Source organism: Perissodus microlepis, chromosome 23, assembly GCF_051167445.1.
Source record: "Perissodus microlepis isolate ML-2025 ecotype Zambia chromosome 23, ASM5116744v1, whole genome shotgun sequence".
Classification (NCBI taxonomy): Eukaryota; Metazoa; Chordata; class Actinopteri; order Cichliformes; family Cichlidae; genus Perissodus; species Perissodus microlepis.
The window spans coordinates 17,063,727-17,081,612 of NC_140482.1; the positions used below are offsets into that span (position 1 = coordinate 17,063,727).

The 17,886-nt window shown below is 42.1% G+C and overlaps 1 protein-coding gene across 11 annotated transcripts in view; it reads left to right on the forward strand.

The window, feature by feature from the left end:
- Positions 1–17,091, forward strand: part of als2b (alsin Rho guanine nucleotide exchange factor ALS2 b) — a 28,149-nt gene extending 11,058 nt beyond the window's left edge. For all 11 annotated transcript variants that reach the window (XM_084921289.1, XM_084921288.1, XM_084921290.1 and 8 more), the window contains 19 exons: positions 1,894–1,964; positions 2,892–2,958; positions 3,038–3,234; positions 3,348–3,413; positions 3,521–3,619; positions 4,799–4,963; positions 5,070–5,181; positions 9,394–9,471; positions 9,561–9,694; positions 9,778–9,942; positions 10,034–10,151; positions 10,582–10,739; positions 10,936–11,052; positions 11,142–11,318; positions 11,420–11,477; positions 11,870–11,931; positions 12,035–12,184; positions 13,298–13,394; positions 13,477–17,091. In XM_084921289.1, the coding sequence (XP_084777415.1) occupies positions 1,894–1,964; positions 2,892–2,958; positions 3,038–3,234; positions 3,348–3,413; positions 3,521–3,619; positions 4,799–4,963; positions 5,070–5,181; positions 9,394–9,471; positions 9,561–9,694; positions 9,778–9,942; positions 10,034–10,151; positions 10,582–10,739; positions 10,936–11,052; positions 11,142–11,318; positions 11,420–11,477; positions 11,870–11,931; positions 12,035–12,184; positions 13,298–13,394; positions 13,477–13,515 (2,130 nt within the window). In that variant the 3' untranslated portion in view covers positions 13,516–17,091. The remainder of the gene's footprint in view (positions 1–1,893; positions 1,965–2,891; positions 2,959–3,037; positions 3,235–3,347; positions 3,414–3,520; positions 3,620–4,798; positions 4,964–5,069; positions 5,182–9,393; positions 9,472–9,560; positions 9,695–9,777; positions 9,943–10,033; positions 10,152–10,581; positions 10,740–10,935; positions 11,053–11,141; positions 11,319–11,419; positions 11,478–11,869; positions 11,932–12,034; positions 12,185–13,297; positions 13,395–13,476) is intronic.
- The last annotated feature ends 795 nt before the right edge of the window (positions 17,092–17,886 follow it).

Genomic DNA, 17,886 nt, shown 5'->3' on the forward strand with positions numbered 1-17,886 from the left:
GAATTTCCAGATTCTCTGAATATCCTGATGATTTTCTTTACTGTAGATGTGAGATGGTCCAGAACAATGCTCCTCAATGTAAAATTGCAGATACTATTATCTGCAATTTTACATTGAGGAGCATTGTTCTGAAATTATTTCACAATTCAGACAAGCATTTCTTTCGCAGATTGGTGAAACTCTCCCCACTTTAACTTCTGAGGTGCTGTCTTTCTAAGATGCTCTCTTCTTACCCAGTCTGCCAATTAACCTAATTAAAAAGCAAAATATTCCTCCAGCTGTTTTTTAATTTTAATTTAAATTTTTTTAAGTACCACTTACTTTTTCAGCCTTTTGTTTCCGTCCCAGCTTTCTTGAGACTTGTTGCTGCCATCAAACTCAAAATGAGCTAATATTTTTCATGAAACAGTCTAATGACTTCAAATTAGTTCAAACATTTGATATATTTTCTATATTCTAATGTGAGTAATAATGTGAATAGCAAATCATTTCTCTTTTTTTTCTTTTGGGGGAGGTTGCGATAAAGCTGGTTGCATGAGCTCAGTGGAAGGCAGCTATGTTCTCTCTGCTTACAAACATTTACGTGCATGCACGGAAAGACAAAGGAGGAAATTTTGTACTAAAAAATTTAAAGAACTTTTTGAAACGCACACGTGTTTACAGCGGTTTGCCTCGTGTTTCGCACTCGTTGAGACAATATCAGAACCTGCGGGTGCATTGCTACCTAAACTACATGAATATGTCCACTAATGCCCAGCCTCCGTCCCCTCCTCTGCCCTTCGCCTGCTCCCCACCTGTGGGATTCTGCTTGGAAAGATGAACAGACAGTAACCAAGGCTCTTTTAAATCTGCTATGACACACTTCTGTTTGTCTTCCTCATTGGAGTCTAAAATCTTTCATGTTAAGTTCTCCTTTCCCGGTAAAGGCTTGGTTTCTGCTGTTGGCTGAAAGCACAAATCCGTTTCCATTTAAAGTGTTAAAAAACCAACAGTTCCTGGTTCACTTCTCCACAGCAGTTTCCTTTCCCCTCTCCTTGCTTGTTTTCCTTTTTCATTCTGTTTAATATTCTTCTTAATTCCTCTTCATCATCTCTAATGTGATTGTTGTGTGCATCTCGATTCCCCTCCTCCCTCTCTGACTGGCGCCTCCCTTGAATCATCCTCGTCTTGTCAGTGTTTTAAAAAGCCAGAAATGCACAAACAAGTTTGACCATTTTAACGCCTTCAGCAGCAGCTGTTAGCAGGACGGTCAAAGTGGTGTCTGAAAGCAGAAGACCTGAGTGAGAAGCCAAAAAAAAAAGGATTAACTTCCTCTTTAAAGACGTGAGAACGACTGCTTTAGTCTTATGTTTAATCTTGGGTTTCTATTTTAAGCTTAAACATGTTTTTATGCAAGCCTGAAATACAGATAGTTGATTTTTACTATTCTTTAAAAAGAATAAACTCTCTCTGCTGTTATTCTCATAACAGTGGATCCAGAAGTAGAATTTTAGCCTTATAATCATCGTATTCTCATAAAAAGCAGGATTATGATGCCTGATGTTACCAGTACAGTCTGAAACAGAGTTACTGCAGTGGCGGTCATTAAAAAAATGACAATAACAATAAGGAAAAGGTAAAAAAATAATAATAATGGTGTTTAAAGCAAGCAGTGGTTTACAGATATAAAAATGTGGACTTGTTGTCGTTCCCAGTTTGCTTGTTCTCCTTTAAGCGTCCCGGTCGTTGGTTAAGTCTGTCGATCACCTGATGTGCTCATTCGTAGTGGTTGGGTTCATGTCGCTGTCTCTCTCACTCACCGTCAGTGGTTATGTTCTCTTTGATGCCTTGTCTTCTTGTCTCTCTTTTCCATTTTATCTTGTTATCCTCCCGACATCAATTTTTCTCCCCCAGTTCTCCACCCATCACATCTTCCCTTTGGCCACGCTGTGGGTGGAGCCAATCCCAGAGGAGGACACGGGCCTGTAAGTTTGCAGCTTTTCTATGATAATTGAAGGAATTTCACAGGGAGCTTTTGGAGTCGTTATTACACAAACCTTATCTTTGTAATTATATTTACAGTTCTTTGCAGAAGTTTTGAACCAGGAAACTATGTTGCTAAGAAAATAGGAAATGGGTGCACTGAAAATACATGGAAATAAAATAGGCAAAAACAGAGTTTTGACAATTGTAATGAGCTTGAAAGTCAATATTTGGTGTGACCACCTTTATTCTTCAACACAGCCTGAACTCTCCTAGTCATCCGCAAACCATGACCAAGTCTCCACTCTTATTTACATTTAAAAAAGAAAAGGATCATACTTAGTTTTTAACTTTCTCTTTAAAGAGCCTTACATAAGAACTGGATTGAAAAGCAGTGATAACAGGTCTGATGGAGTGATGAATACAGATTTGACATTTTGGGGTTCAAATTATCGTCAGTATGTAGGGAGCAGGTTAGCAGAGAGGTACAACAGTATTATATTTATGCAACTATAATTGCACGGGCACATGAAGCAGAGATACTATTCCATTGTTCCTGGGAAATACTTGAATGTTTACATTTTGCTCAGGGACCCCTTGGTAACTCATCATCAGCAGTGAGGGCTGGATCTGACTGAGAAACAGAGGGGCATTGCATGTTCATCATAAAGCATATTCTTCTTTATCATGCTTTTATACCATAATAGGAACCATAGTTTACAAAATAAACCTCATGAGTTATTCACTAAGATTTGAAACTAGTGACTTGGAGCATAATATGGAAAGTGTTTACTGAGATTTAATTCAGGGGAGAAGTAGGGTTGTTTTGTCATAACTTGTAAATATCCATGTCTTGATCTTTCCTCACTGTTGCATCTGTGTAGTTTTTATATCGTGGTAAAACAAACAAAGGGTATCTGTGCGTGTAGGTATGGGTTAAAGGTGATCACTCCTGAGGAGACGCTCACCCTGCTCGCCTCGTCTCCCATGGAGAAGGTAACTCTTTAAAAGCTGATGTTTACCTTTTTAAAAACTCAATTTCTATTTCTGAACTGGGCTGTTTGTTCATTCTTAGACCAAGTGGCTTCGCTCCATCAACCAGGCGGTGGACCAGGCCCTGAGCGGAAAGGGACAGGACGTGGCGTCAGGCAGCTCGGTGCAGAAGTTTGAGCCTCCCATCTCCAGAACAGCTTCGTACACGTTTTATAAGGAAGGGCGACTGAAGGATGCGACATATGAGGGTCGCTGGCTGTCTGGAAAGCCCAACGGCAGGTTGGATGTTCACACTGTTGCATTTACACTTAGATAATTTTACTTATATGTTGAGAAATTGGAAAGTGTTTTTTTTTTTTTTTGTTTGTTTGTTTGTTTGTTTGTTTTCCCAGAGGTGTTTTGAAATGGTCTGATGGGAGAATATATACTGGGGCATTCAAGAATGGACTAGAAGATGGGTGAGTGCTGTAGCCTAAAATCTCCTAGTTGTTTATGGTAATTGTTCAATTTGTGTGTGAGTGTGTGTAAGCCTGAGAGCGTGATTTATCACCTTTTGTTTATGCAGCTTTGGTGAGTTTGTGGCCCCCAATAAGACGCTGAACAAGAACGACCACTATCAAGGTTACTGGAAGGATGGCAAGATGCACGGCCTGGGGACATACAGGTGAGCAGCATGAAAATTTAGTATTTTCAGCAGCATGCCCTTTATTATAATTACTATTATTATGATTACGATGATGTTTGGCTAGATTTAATGCACAATTCTGAGTTCATTTTAGATTTCTTATCCACACCGTCTAACGTATACATACATGCTCAAGTATATACATGCATTCACTTACAATGCTTTAACCTAATAAGGCTAAGACCTATTAACTTCTCATTAGTGATTATGATTGACTACAACTGGTAGTTTCTCTATACGTTTGCCTCATTAGTTTGACCAATTCTCAAAACAATGTGGAAGTCACCAGCATCACTGTCCACAGCGAAGAACATCACCATGGACTGAGAGGGTGTTGATCAAAAAAGAAAATGCCCACATTAACGAGCCAAATGCCTTCTAGAGAAAAGTTTTATGGTCAGACGACACAAAGATTTAACTTTTTGACCACAATGACAAGACGCATGTTTGGAGGAGTAAAGGTGAGGCTTTCAAACCTAAGAGCACTGTGCCAGCTGTCAAACATGGTGGGGATATCAACATGCTCTGGGGCTGTATTGTTGCCAGTATTACTGGTATCAGTGGTACTGGTATATTGCACAAAGGGGAAGGAATAATGAAGAAGGAATACCTCCAAATTCTTCAACTCCATCTCAAATCATCAGCTAGACTGTTGAAACTTGGACACAGTTGGTATTCCAACAGGACAATGATCCCAAACACACATCAAATCTGGTTTTATTAAATGGATAAAGCATGCTAGCATTAAGCTTCTGGAATGGTGTTCCCAAAGCCCCAACCCATGACAATTTGTGGACAATGCTTAAAAGCCGGATCCATGCCAAGGAACCAAACAATGAAATGTTGATTGCTACAAAAAGTGTCTGGTCGAGGTGCAGTATATATATTTGACCCTGTGTGTGCTTTCTTTCTTGTGAAGATGAGCTAACTATCAGCAACCGTATTTAAACATACTTATAACAGTTTTGAGGGAGATTTCTCATTAGCAAATGTTGTCACCTGATAAAAGAAGTTCTTCTTGCTTGCTTTCCTTAAAATCAGAGACGACATAGGAAGCATTTTAGCAGTGAAATTTTTCAATAAAAGAAGAGATTGAGGTTCAGTCATAGATGAAACAGCTGTGTTGTAAGAGAGCACCCCTCCTCTATCTGACTGCAGGTATGCCAGCGGTGAAGTTTATGACGGGTCCTTTCAGGAGGGCGTGCGGCACGGTCACGGCATGCTGCGCAGTGGCAAGCTGAACACCTCGTCCCCCAGCGTCTTCATTGGTCAGTGGCTGCAGGACAAGAAGACCGGCTATGGAGTCTTTGACGATATCACCAAGTACGCCCATTCCCACACTCAGTTCTTTTGCCTATAAATTTACTGGCAGCTTTCTGATATTACACATATGAAGGGATAAACAGGCTGCTGTCTGTTTGCTTTCCAGAGGAGAGAAGTACATGGGCATGTGGCAGGACCACCAGCGGCAGGGCACCGGAGTGGTGGTCACCCAGTTTGGCCTGTACTATGAAGGAGCTTTTAAAGACAACAAGATGATGGTGAGCAGCTCAGAGGTTTTATCCCCAGTTGTCTCAGTGTGTCACAACAGCAGACGTTCTTCAGTTTTCATGTTTTTTCAAAGCACATCTGTCGTTCGGCGTATGACATTAATCTGTTTACTCTGTATTTTCCTGTTATTTTTGCCGTCTCACAAGCAAAACTATTCATAACAACATTTTTAAGCTAAAGTAAATTAAACCCTGCTTAAAAATATTTTTTTCCATAGTTCTGGTGATTTTCCTTTTGATGGAAGGACAAAATAAATTTTTTCATATTCAGGAAAAACCCTGAAGTAGAACAATTTAAATCATTCATAAATCATACAGTAGTATAATATTCAGTCATTTTTGCAAAGATTTATTCTATTCTTTTATTCATTTTCCTTCAAATATATGTAGATGATGTAAGTACCAGAGCTGCTTTACGCTTTTTTTTTATTAAATTCTCAGTAGAGCTGGGCATCATCAGAAATGCCTCAAGGAAGGAAGGAAGGAAGGGAGGGAGGAAGGAAATAAAGCAATGTTCACAGACATGAGGTCACAAAGAATAATCACAATATAAGGGTTAGGGTTAGATTAAAATACATTATTATGTATTTTATTAATTGTCTGTGAAGGTTCTCAGTCATCCAGGTCATCGTAGTCAAAGGAGCTTGCAAAATCCACAAGGAAGCTGTCCCACTCAGACCCATAGTCAGTAGCATAAACTGAGCCACTTATAACATTGCTAAACACCTTGCTACCATCCTTGCTCCTCTTGTGGGGAACACCCCACACCACATCAAGAACTCCACCGACTTCACTGACAAGGTCCAGAAACTTACCCTGGATCCAGATGAAACCATGGTGTCCTTTGATGTAGTCTCTCTCTTCACTTGCATACCCACCACGGAGGCCGTGGAGACTGTCAGAAAACGACTACAAGAAGACAGCTCCTTGGAGGACAGGACCAACTTCACACCCGATCAGATTTGCACACTGTTAGACCTCTGCCTCACCACTACATATTTCAAATACAACGAAGGCTTTTACAGACAAAAACATGGCTGTGCCATGGGCTCCCCCGTGTCACCTATTGTAGCCAACCTTTACATGGAGGAAGTGGAAAGGAAGGCTCTTGGCTCTTTCAAAGGAAGAGTACCCAGCCACTGGTACAGATATGTGGACGACACCTGGGTCAAAATCAAGACACAAGAAGTGGAATCCTTCACTGCGCACATTAACGCTGTGGATAAAAACATCAAGTTCACCAGGGAAGACACAAAGGACAACTGTTTGCCTTTCCTGGACTGCGCTGTGCACATTGAAGAGAACGGCAACCTCAACATCGAAGTTTACCGGAAGCCCACACACACGGACCAGTACCTCCTCTTTGACTCCATCACCCTTTGGAACACAAACTTGGAGTAATTAGGACCCTACACCACCGGGCAGAACATGTTCCCTCTAAGCCTGAAGGAAAAAAGAAGGAACACACACATGTAAAGGAAGCACTCAAAACGTGCGGCTATCCTAAATGGGCGTTCTTAAAGTCAGCAAAGAGGCACAGAAAAGAAGACCAGACACCAGTGAGGGAGGATAAGAAGGACAGACGCAACAACATTGTCATCCCCTATGTAGCCGGTGTATCAGAAAAACTTAGGAGAGTTTTCTCCAAGCATGACATCCCGGTGCATTTCAGACCCAGCAACACGCTCAGACAAAAACTGGTTCACCCGAAAGACAAAACGCCAAAACACAGACTTAACAATGTGGTGTATGCTGTACAGTGCAGCGAAGAATGCCCAGACCTCTACATTGGAGAGACCAAACAGCCACTTCACAAGCGCATGGCACAACACAGAAGAGCCACCTCCACAGGACAAGACTCAGCAGTCCAGCTGCATCTTAAGGATAAAGGACACTCTTTCGAGGATGCCAATGTTCACATTTTGGACAGAGAGGACAGATGGTTTGAAAGAGGAGTGAAAGAAGCCATCTATGTCCACTGTGAGCGACCATCTTTGAACAGAGGCGGGGGTTTACGACACCAACTCTCTGCCATCTATAATCCAGTTTTGAGATCCCTTCCCAGACGCCTTAACGCCCACTCACATCCTGGGCCATCTGACCTCAGGAATTCGCATGATAAGGTGGGGCCAGGTTTCACAATGAACACACCCGAAACTCTGGCTGATTGGGACCCACACCCAGTTTCACACCTTGGCTCAGGCGATTAGAGGATCATCAGGGGGTCCTTTTGTCCCTCTGTGGGGGGATACTCCCACTAGGTTTATATCTGGGACTCTCCACCATTTGACCTTAGAACTGAAGAAGCTTCTCGGATGAGAGGTGAAACGTCTTCAAGTATTTTATTAATTATTTATTATTTAATAAATAATTATTATTAATTAAAATACAGGTGATAGCAATTCAAAATAAAGTTGTGACACAGAAAAGATCATTAAAAACATTTACTATCATTAAGATTCTCAACAGTAAGTCTGGTTAATGAACAAGCTGTCAGCTGCTTGTAGAGTCAGATAAACGTAGATGTGAGAGGTACGAGTCTGTCATGAGGAACAACCAACACATCCTGAGCCTGTCATCGAGCCGCAGTGTGTTTAGTAAGAAGCTGAGATCTGTCCATTGTCCGTTTAGGGCTCTATAAGTAAGTACAAAAAAAAATGTCTATTTTAAAATCTAAGCCAGTAAACAGAGCTTTACAGGAAGAAGCACAATGACATAAATGTGTGAGTAATTGTCTCCAGTTCAGCTGGAAAAAGGAAAAACAGTTTACAATTTAAATATGTTCCTTAAATGAAAGAAACCGGAAGCCCAGAGATGAAATAATACAAATACATAATGCAGAAATGTCACATTTACAGATTAACAGTGAGCTCATTGGAGCTCTGTGTGTTTGTGTGTTCTTGTAGCAAACACTGTAACAGCAGCTCTAGGGCTGGGCGTTATGGCCTAAAATCCATATCGTGGTATAATTTGAAGCACGTGCGGTAACGATATATATCACGATATATTCTTTTCTTCTGTATAATGTATTTTCAACACTATAAGGTGCACTTAAAATCCTTTAATTTTCTCAAAAATCGAGAGTGTGCCTTATGTATGAATTCTGGTTGTGCTTACTGACCTCGAACCGATTTGGGCGTGCAGAAATCTGTTAAAAAATGTTTTAGTACAACTTTGGTAAGCCGCACTGCTTAATGGATACTATACACGGGCCAAACTTCAGTCAGGAGAACAACTGAGATTTTTCATCCACAATACAAGGTTAGTTATTAATATACTGCAACAACATGGGAATAGAGCAGCTGCGAGAGAATTCAACATTAATGAATCAATGGTAGGGAAGTGGAGGAAGCGCAGGGCGATCGTGGCTCAAGAGTGTGGAGTTCGCCTTGTAATCGGAAGGTTGCCGGTTCGAGCCCCGGCTCGGACAGTCTCGGTCGTTGTGTCCTTGGGCAAGACACTTCACCTACTGGTGTTGGCCAGAAGGGCCGATGGCGCAATATTTCCTCCACCAGTGAGTGAATGAATAGTGGCATTGTAAAGCGCTTTGGGTGCCTTGAAAAGCGCAATATAAATCCAATCCATTATTATTATGGCAGCCTCGCTTCTGTCAGTCTACCCCAGGGCAGCTGTGGCTACAACTGTAGCTTGCCTCCACCAGTGTGTGACTGGGTGGATGACTGGGTGTGTAAAGCGCTTTGGGGTCCCTAGGGGGGACCAGTAAAAGCGCTATACAAATACAGGCCATTTTACCATTTACCATTTTGGCTATCCCCATATTTTAAAAGTGCTTCATCTCTTTGCTATGACTGTCGCCCGGCATAATTTGCAGACGATAATGGTTGTAGCCGCTGCGATGCTTTCGACCAAAACAGGCGCAGCTTGATGACATCATCAACATGCGCTATCGCGGTATAGTCAAAATCTATCGTTGGCCAAATTTATATCGTTTCTATCGTATATCGTTTATATCGCCCACCCCTAAGCAGCTCCGTCAGTTTCAGCAAAAAATGAAATTAATTAACATTTTTAGTGCACTGATTGTCCGGGTTCACGTCTCATATTATATTTTATATATACACACACACACACACACACACACACACACACACACACACACACACACACACACACACACACACGTGTGTGTATATGTACACATAATAAATGTGTGTTTAAAATGGGAGATGATGACTCTTTCAGGGCACTGGTGTCCTTCTGTCAGAGGACGACACGACGTACGAGGGCGAATTCTCAGACGACTGGACCCTCAGTGGAAAGGTAACTAAATATGAATACTTTTAATTTTTTCTTCTAAATCTAATACCGAGTGCAGGTACTTGTTATTAAATGTCCTGCCTCTCCCTCAGGGCGTGCTGACCATGCCCAATGGTGACTACCTGGAGGGCTCCTTCAATGGCGAATGGGGCTCTGGTCTCAAAGTGACCGGCTCCTACTTTAAACCACACCTGTTCGACACCGACAAGGACAAGACCCAAGCCATGTAAGCTCATGAGTGGTCTCATGTTTGTTAAAGCAAATTTTAATTTGTCTGTATATACTTTATATTGTTTGTTGATGCGGCAGGAAGCTGGGTCATCTGTGTGTGTGCGCCGAGGATAAGTGGCCGGCGGTTTTTGAGGAGTGTTGGAGTCAGCTGGGCTGTGAGGCTCCGGGCCGAGGGGAGCCCGAAAAGGCCTGGGAGAACATCGCTGTGGCCCTCACCACCAGCCGGCGACACATCCTGGACAGGTACCACCTGATGCCTTCTTATTGGTCATAAAACTTCCCGTTGAAGTAAAAACATCTCGAATCTAAGATTCCCAATGTTTGTGCATCCCAGTCCGGAGGTTTTGTCTCGATCTCACAACACAACGCTGGAGAGTCTGGAAGTCATCCCGCAGCACGTAGGGCCGATCACCATGGACAGATACAACGCCATCCGCCTCTACCTAATCAAGGTGGGTTCACCGAGTCGACGAAGTAAAAATACCGGTGGCAATAACAACTGCTGATATACTAACCTGCAAACAGGTTTTTAGAGTATATTGGAGCTCTTTAACTGGCTGCAACTAATGATTATTGTGCTGATTGATTTTTTTTATTTTTTTTTCTTGATTAGAGCGTTCACTGACTGGTTTGTAATAATTCAAACAATCATGAGAAATACGACCATAACAACATAAAACTGAAAGTCCTAAATGAATAAGTCTACACATATACTTTTAACAGCTAAAGCTCAAAATCATTAACGCTGAATAAAAATGAATGGGCAGCAAATTCTGGTCGTCTTGTTTACCTGATCAGAGTGTTGCAGAGCATTAAAGGAAGTGTTATCGATGAGACCCCTGAGCAGGCACAGCATTGACAAAATGATCCTTTGTCCTCCAGGCGTGTGACACTCCGCTGCACCCTCTGGGTCGGCTGCTGGAGACCCTGGTGGCAGTCTACAGGATGACCTACGTGGGTGTTGGCGCCAACCGTCGGCTCCTGCATCAGGCCGTCAGCGAGATTAAATCTTACCTCAACCGCATCTTCCTGATTGTCAGGTAGTCACTGTGAATGGATCCAATGTCCTTCATGTCTGCATAACAGCCAAGATAGCCTCATAATGTCCTCAGGCTGTCAGTAATGCGGAGAGGAGGGGGAACTGTGAGAGGAGCTTATTGATTTCAAAGGCAAATAAACATTTCTCTAGATGACTCTACACGATTTTATTGTATGTTTTTCTTTGCCTTGGTTCAGATTTTTATTCCCAGACCTGCCAGAAGAGGGCGGTCTAATCCCAGAGCCAACCACCGACCTGCAGGAGAAGAATGAGCCCAATTCCACTGATGCCCTGCTGGAGTCTCCCAAGCCTGCGTAAGGATGGATCCACGTCCCGCTGCTGCCATATCTCCGGTGAGCGGGCTCTGGTTATTAACAACTTCCTCCGTGTGTTTGTGTTTCAGCCGCGTGGTGAGCAGCTCGGCTCTGCTGCTTCCTGTCCTTCTGCCCCGTCTCTACCCGCCGCTCTTCACCCTCTACGCCCTGGACAAGGAGAGAGAGGACGACGTGTACTGGGAGTGCGTCCTGCGCCTCAACAAGCAGCCCGACCTCGCCCTGCTCGCCTTCCTGGGCGTCCAGCAGTACGTCAGAGCTGAACATGCAGCTGTAGAAGAGTTTGTTTTTATTTTATGCAGATCCATAAATACTACTACTTCTTCTTCTTCTGTTTTCCTCCTGTCAGAAAGTTTTGGCCCGTTTCCATCCCAGCATCTTTGCCTGCGCCTGGCGAGAAGCAACAGGTATCATTTTGTTCATATTTTCCAAAACTAGCTCAGATGTTTTGGGGCTGTGCTGACATTGATTGTTTTTGTTAATTTCTTTTAACTTGTTTTGTTTTGGATTTTTTTCTTTTTACTTAATCTTAATCTTAAGTTAAATATTTGCTAATTTACACATGACACTGTTAAAGACAATTCATCTTAAAGATAAAAGATCCTGTTTAGTTCATTTTTATGATGGGTTTAAATTGATAGTGATCCCTCAGTTCAGTCTTTTAAGTTTCCTTACTGTTGTTAAGAATTTTATTTCTGTAGTACTTTTTTAAAGACAAAGGGGGTGAGGGGATGTTGTTTGCATCCATTATTGTTATAAAGATGTAAAGCGTGTTTGTTCTGCTGTGCGACTTGTCCAGGTCATCTCCAGCACCAAAGACGCCTGCTTTGCTTCTGCAGTGGAAACACTACAGCAGATCAGGTACGGCTCCATTCAACGGCTTCTAATACTTTTAAAGAAAATACAGCAGAGGGGAGGGGCAGTGGTTGGTTCCTTCATCTAGAAGTCCTCTTTTCTTTTGCAGCACAACTTTCACGCCATCAGACAAGCTGCAGGTGATCCAGCTCACTTTCGAGGAGATCACACAGGAGGTCCAGGCGCTTCTGAAGCAGGACTTCCTGTGGTCCATGGACGACCTCTTCCCAGTCTTCCTCTATGTAGTACTACGAGCGCGGTGAGCATTGAACCACAAAAAAAGCACAGTAATGCACACATTTACAGAAATAAATGGCGATAATGAGGTGTGGGCAGAAACACAAGCAGTGGAGAATGGGTTAAAAAAACTGCAAGGGCTTTTGCTATTTTTGTAAGCATAACCAAAAGTTTTAGGTTTCAGCTTCTTAAATGTGGAGGTTGTTCTACGTGATGGTGGGGAAGGCAATTTTAGTCAATAATACTGCTGTTCAACTTATTCAAAGACCCACACCCATCCCAGCTGCTCTCAAATGACTTGACAGTTGTAGCAGATCAGTGACATGCTTCACAGAACGGAGTTTGCACTGTAAACATGAGAAAATGTACACTCATTGGCCACTTCATTAGGCACACCTGATCAACTGCTCATTAATGCAAATATCTAATCAGCCAGTCGCATGCTTTTAAGTATGGAGACGTGCTCGAGTTCAAACTGAGCATCAGAATAAGGAAGAAGGACAAAACCACACCAGGTGCCACTCCTCTCAGCTACTAACAGGAAACTTTGGCTACAAATCACTCAGTCTCACCAAAATTGGACAATAGAAGACTGGAAAAACATCATCTGGTCTGATGAGTCTTGGTTTCACCAACATTACAGTCAGAATTTGGCCTTACTGCCTCATATCAATGTGTCAGGACCAAAATCTCTAAGCAATGTTTCCAGCACCTTGTTGAATCTATGCCATGAAGAGTGAAAGAAGCTCTGAACCAAGAACCAAGAACCTTGAACTAGGAAGGTGTACCTAATGACTTTGTGGTATGCGAGTGTGGAGTGTATCCCCATGCAGTACACACATACACATGAGAAACAAATGTCTCGGATTGTCTTTTAGCACAGAGTGAGTCATTTTATATTTGTCAGATAATCCATCATCAAAGGTCATCATCAGAGGTTCAGCTCAGTGGCTGAAATGAGTGAAAATGAGGCAGAGCAGAAGAGCTAGTGGCTACCATTTGCTAGGTCCACATATGGCACCTCACGGTGGACTCTTTTAGCGTCACAGCCTTGGTACAATACGAGAAACTGGACATGACGAGCAAGGAGCAGATCTGACTCAAAGGTTGGCTATTTTTTTCTTTCTCTCTTCAGTATCAGGAACCTCGGTTCTGAGGTCAGTCTGATCGAAGACCTGATGGACCCCTGTGTCCAGCACGGAGAACACGGCATCATGTTCACCACCCTCAAGGTAACGCACATGCAGCTCACGCTGCTTTGTCTGCAAGCGTTTCAAAACTTTTAGGTCACTCAGGTATCTCTCCCCCCTGCAGGCCTGCTACTACCAGATCCAGCATGAGAAGGTCACTTAAGACGAGACTGCTGCTACGTCCTCGGTGACCTTCATGCTGCTGCTTTTCCACTCCCCTCCTCTCAGCTCCAGTAGCCGGGCATGAGGATGACTGACAGGGAGGAGGAGGGGTCATAAGAACAGGTCGTCGAATGCTGCTTGGACACATCCCGTCACAGACCCTCCCTCCCTGAAACACTCATCATCCACAGGTGATGAAGGTAGAAATGTGGCCGTGATGACAGACGCGAGCACAGTCGCACCATCCATGTGGGTGGAGTTGGGGAATAAAGATGACTGTTATTAAATCACCTTTAGCAGGGAGGGAGTGCAAAGTTTGTCTGTGGGATACCGGACCTCATTTTTTCTCCTTAAAATTTTTAATCTTAAAAAAAAAACAGTAAATCTGGAAACATGAATTATTTTCAGTGAAAGCTACATGAAGAGGAAGTAACTCCATAAACTGTGGATTCATAAACTTTATAATCTGAGATGGATGCCTACGGTTAGTGGCTGTTAGGCACTGCAGGGGGGGAGACAGTCCTGAAGGAAGTTGTTTTTTTTTTTTGTTTTGTTTTTTTTGCAAGTAAAACTGACACTCGTTCAAAGTTTCTTTGGAGAGGATTTTTCTGGGCGAGCTGACAGCCCATTTTCATACTGTATTTAAAGAAAGAACGTGTTACAGCATCAGTGAACGGACCTGAATCTAAACAGTTGCTTATAAAGATTTTTTTTTATTTCTTCATTTGAAGCGCAAGCTTCAGCCAGATTGTTGACTTGAAAGCGTACTCACACGTCCTCTGAACATAACCTCAGACTGTTACATTTAAAATGCGTATCCTTCCTCTGGCCTTTAGTGCATACATTATTAGGTGTCTGTTTTTTGGGGGATATCAGCTGTAGAGATGCTTAACTTGTGGTGCTCAAAGCAGCAAAGCAAATGCGTTTAAATATCTTATAAGTAAGACTGAAAAACCTTTTGTTTCACCTCATCTCGCCTCACATCACTGTCACTCACAGCAGCTGCTGACTTGATGAGGATTTAGTTGCTTTTCATGCCATTTAAAAGTGGTATCTAAGGTAAAATCAAAAGCGACTTCACCACCACTTTGGAGTCATTGGCTCAATTACAGAAGCAAATTTGCGATCATGTGGGTCTTTACCTACCTGTGATCTGAAAATACCTGAACTCATTTTCTGACATATCATCAAAACAGATCCAGAAAAGACTTTCTGGAAAAAGCTTAATTTACTTCCTGCTTCTGCTAACACCAGCATGTTACTGGTTACAGAGCCGTCACTTTAATCGTCTACACAGCAGGTTCTGTTACCATTAACGAGGCTTCAGAAATGAGGTCTAATTTTAGAAATCATGATCTGGGTATTTTAATAAAATGGTGGAACTATTTTCTTTGACCACCTACAGACCAAACAAGCTAACATCAGAGCTCAGCCAAGCGGCTGCCATCCATGTTTGTCCTGTCATATGATACTTCTTTCTGCACAGGGATCCATTTCCAGGTGTACTGGGAGCAGTGGTGGTTGGAAGAACGAACATAGTTCCTGTAGTCTAGAAATTGATGAGTTTTCAAGACTTCTTAATGCCTTGAGCACCACAAGGTGTGCAGTGCCACCTGGTTTGTTTTATGTTCATAAGATTAAAGAGAAGACTTATACCTTTAGAGGAAACAATAAAAAAACAACCAGCACTGCAGGCCAGAGGAAAAATATGTATTTAATGTGTTTTTTTTAAGATGAGCTATTCATTATTCAGTCCACAGAAATGTCTTTTCATTGACAGCGTTTTGCAGGAGGTGTATTTGGTTTGTATTTATGAGCCCAGTGTTCGCAGGGCAGTCTTACAGCTCTGCGAGGTGGTGGTGGGAGGTGGAAATTTGGCGCTTTTGGAGAACCTTTGTTGCTCTTTATTACAGTCTTATTTATTAGTCTCACTAATAAAAAAATAACAATTCGAATCTTTAATCTTAGGAGTTGAGGACAATATGTGGGGTTTTTTTTTTTATAAATGTTATTCCCAAAAAAGCTGAAAATTCCTTCTGCTTTTTAGAGATAAAAGTTTTGTTTTTTTTGTTTTTTTACAGTACAATGACGTTGTACAATTCACTTATGTTGTATTAACGCTACCTGACGGCTTGTTTCCACTCTTTCTTACCACCTGAGAAGCTTTCTCGTTCATCACTGCTTCATTTTGAGCAACTAGCCATCCACTTCCTCGCTCTGTGGTTATACTTTTTAGCTTTATGCAAATCAGCAGTGTCTGTAACCTTTCCCTAATGTGAAGACATATTTAGCATCTCCTTTGTTCATTTCTTGTTTGAAATGTTTGCAGAAACTCATTTTGCTGGATTGTTTGTAGAAATCGTCCTTTAGCAGTATGCAGAGACGTTTGATTTGTATGCTGCAGGAAGCTGCAAATATCCTGACAGTGTTTCTATTAATCATGTGGAGGCAGGTCACACAGCCAAGGAAGGAAACTAACCACCAGCTAAAGGTCTAAACCTCACTGATCTGCAAAATAATCAATGCAAGCGGTCCAATGTGAATTCTGATTTAATCACAAGAAGGACAGAAATGTGTATTTTGCCTTTTGCGAGTGATGTCTGAGCCGAGAAGCAGGCAGCTTTAACGTTGCTGTTATAGATATAATAGAGTTCAAAGCTTCACACCATCTGCTAATGCTGCCCCCCACCCCCAACCATCAGGCACTGTTGCTTACTTGTGATCTGCGCCACACATGCCACTTTAAAAAGGGATTAAGAGGGGATTCTTCCTTTTGTTGCTGTTCATGCCCTGGTCTGATAGTTTCGACAATAGAAATAGCAGCAGATCAGAGGTAAAGCCGCTGCTCTCGCCCTGCAGGATATTCGAAAATCAAGCAGAAAATTGTTTGTCAGAGGTTGTAAAATTTAAACCTGCTCATGGGAACTTCTTATACTGTTGAACCTAAACTGATATGTGATGATGTTGCTGCTTGTATCTGAGGTGAAGTGTTGTCCTCACACGTGCAGTAAAAATCATTTTATAATCTTCCGTCTGTGTTCATGAGCCCAAATGTGCTCGATCCTCGTGGAAATGAAGCAGTATTGTCTTTTTTTCGAGTTCACCGAGTTCATCCCTAGAATGCATCCTACACACTTTAGCCTTTGGGTTTAACATTTATTTGATGTTTAAGCCAGGCTCTGTTCTTATTTCACTGACTAGAGAAGGCGCCCTCGGGTGTTCTTCAGCATCATCTCTTGTATATTTTATTCATCTTAAATTTGAAGGCTGACATGATTCACTGCTGCCTATGAAAACAGTTTTTTCTGACAGCGACGCGGCTGACTTTGAAACCAGATTACTGATGTAGTGGTTGTTCACACACTGACTGACTTTATTTAGTCCAGACTGAGTGGAGTGTTTTTGTGCTAAGTGTAAACTGAAGGAAGCGCTGATGTTTTAAACCCTGCAGCTGGTTAACCAACTGCACCAATGGCTGTTTTGTCAACGGGCCCACCTGTGTCTTTTGCACAATGTCAAACGTGTTGTACTTTTAGTTGATGACAAAGGGCAATAAAATCATTTTGGTGGAAATCCACTTAGGTGTTTTGCCTCCATTGTCTGTCTTCCTTCCTTCCTTCCTTCCTTCGCACCCACTTATCGTGGAGATGTTGCTGCAATCAGGCTACTCGACTCGGCTACAGCGACTTTTGTGGGAGGTGAATGAATTCTTCTGCAAGACATTTCTGGCTCGAGTCCCTACGAGAGGACCTGGGTGCTGTGGCAGCTAGTGATTGAAAACTTGTAAATGAAAATGCTATTCTACAAAGTAACGTTTTCCGTGTGTGTGTGTGTGTGTGTGTGTGTGTGTGTGTGTGTGTGTGTGTGTGTGTGTGTGTGTGTGTGTGTGTGTGTGTGTGTGTGTGTGTGTGTGTGTGTGTGTGTGTGTGTGTGTGTGTGTGTGTGTGTGTGTGTATTTTTTTTTTAATGAAATTTTTAATTAAAATGCAATAATCCAGTTCTCTTATTTAAAATAAAATCATATGGGCTTCCTGTGTGCAAATATAAATAGAAAATTTTATGTTTTTTGTAAGTTATATCACACTGTACAGTTGAAAGTACTGAAATGGTAATTTGTTTTTGTTTGTTTTTTTTATTAAATTTGAAAATTTAAAAAATAATCTATATTTAAGTCCCAATGAAAAGCCTGAATCTCATGCTCTTTGTAACGTGTTGATGGGTCAGCCACAGTCAAGCATGCACACGCTGTGCATCACTGGCAAAAGTTACGTCTGTTGCATACTAGCTCTCATGATTCCCACAGATGTAATATTATCTACAGCTACTCTTAGTACCATTGATGTTAAGTTAGACTCTTTTTCTCCAATTGATC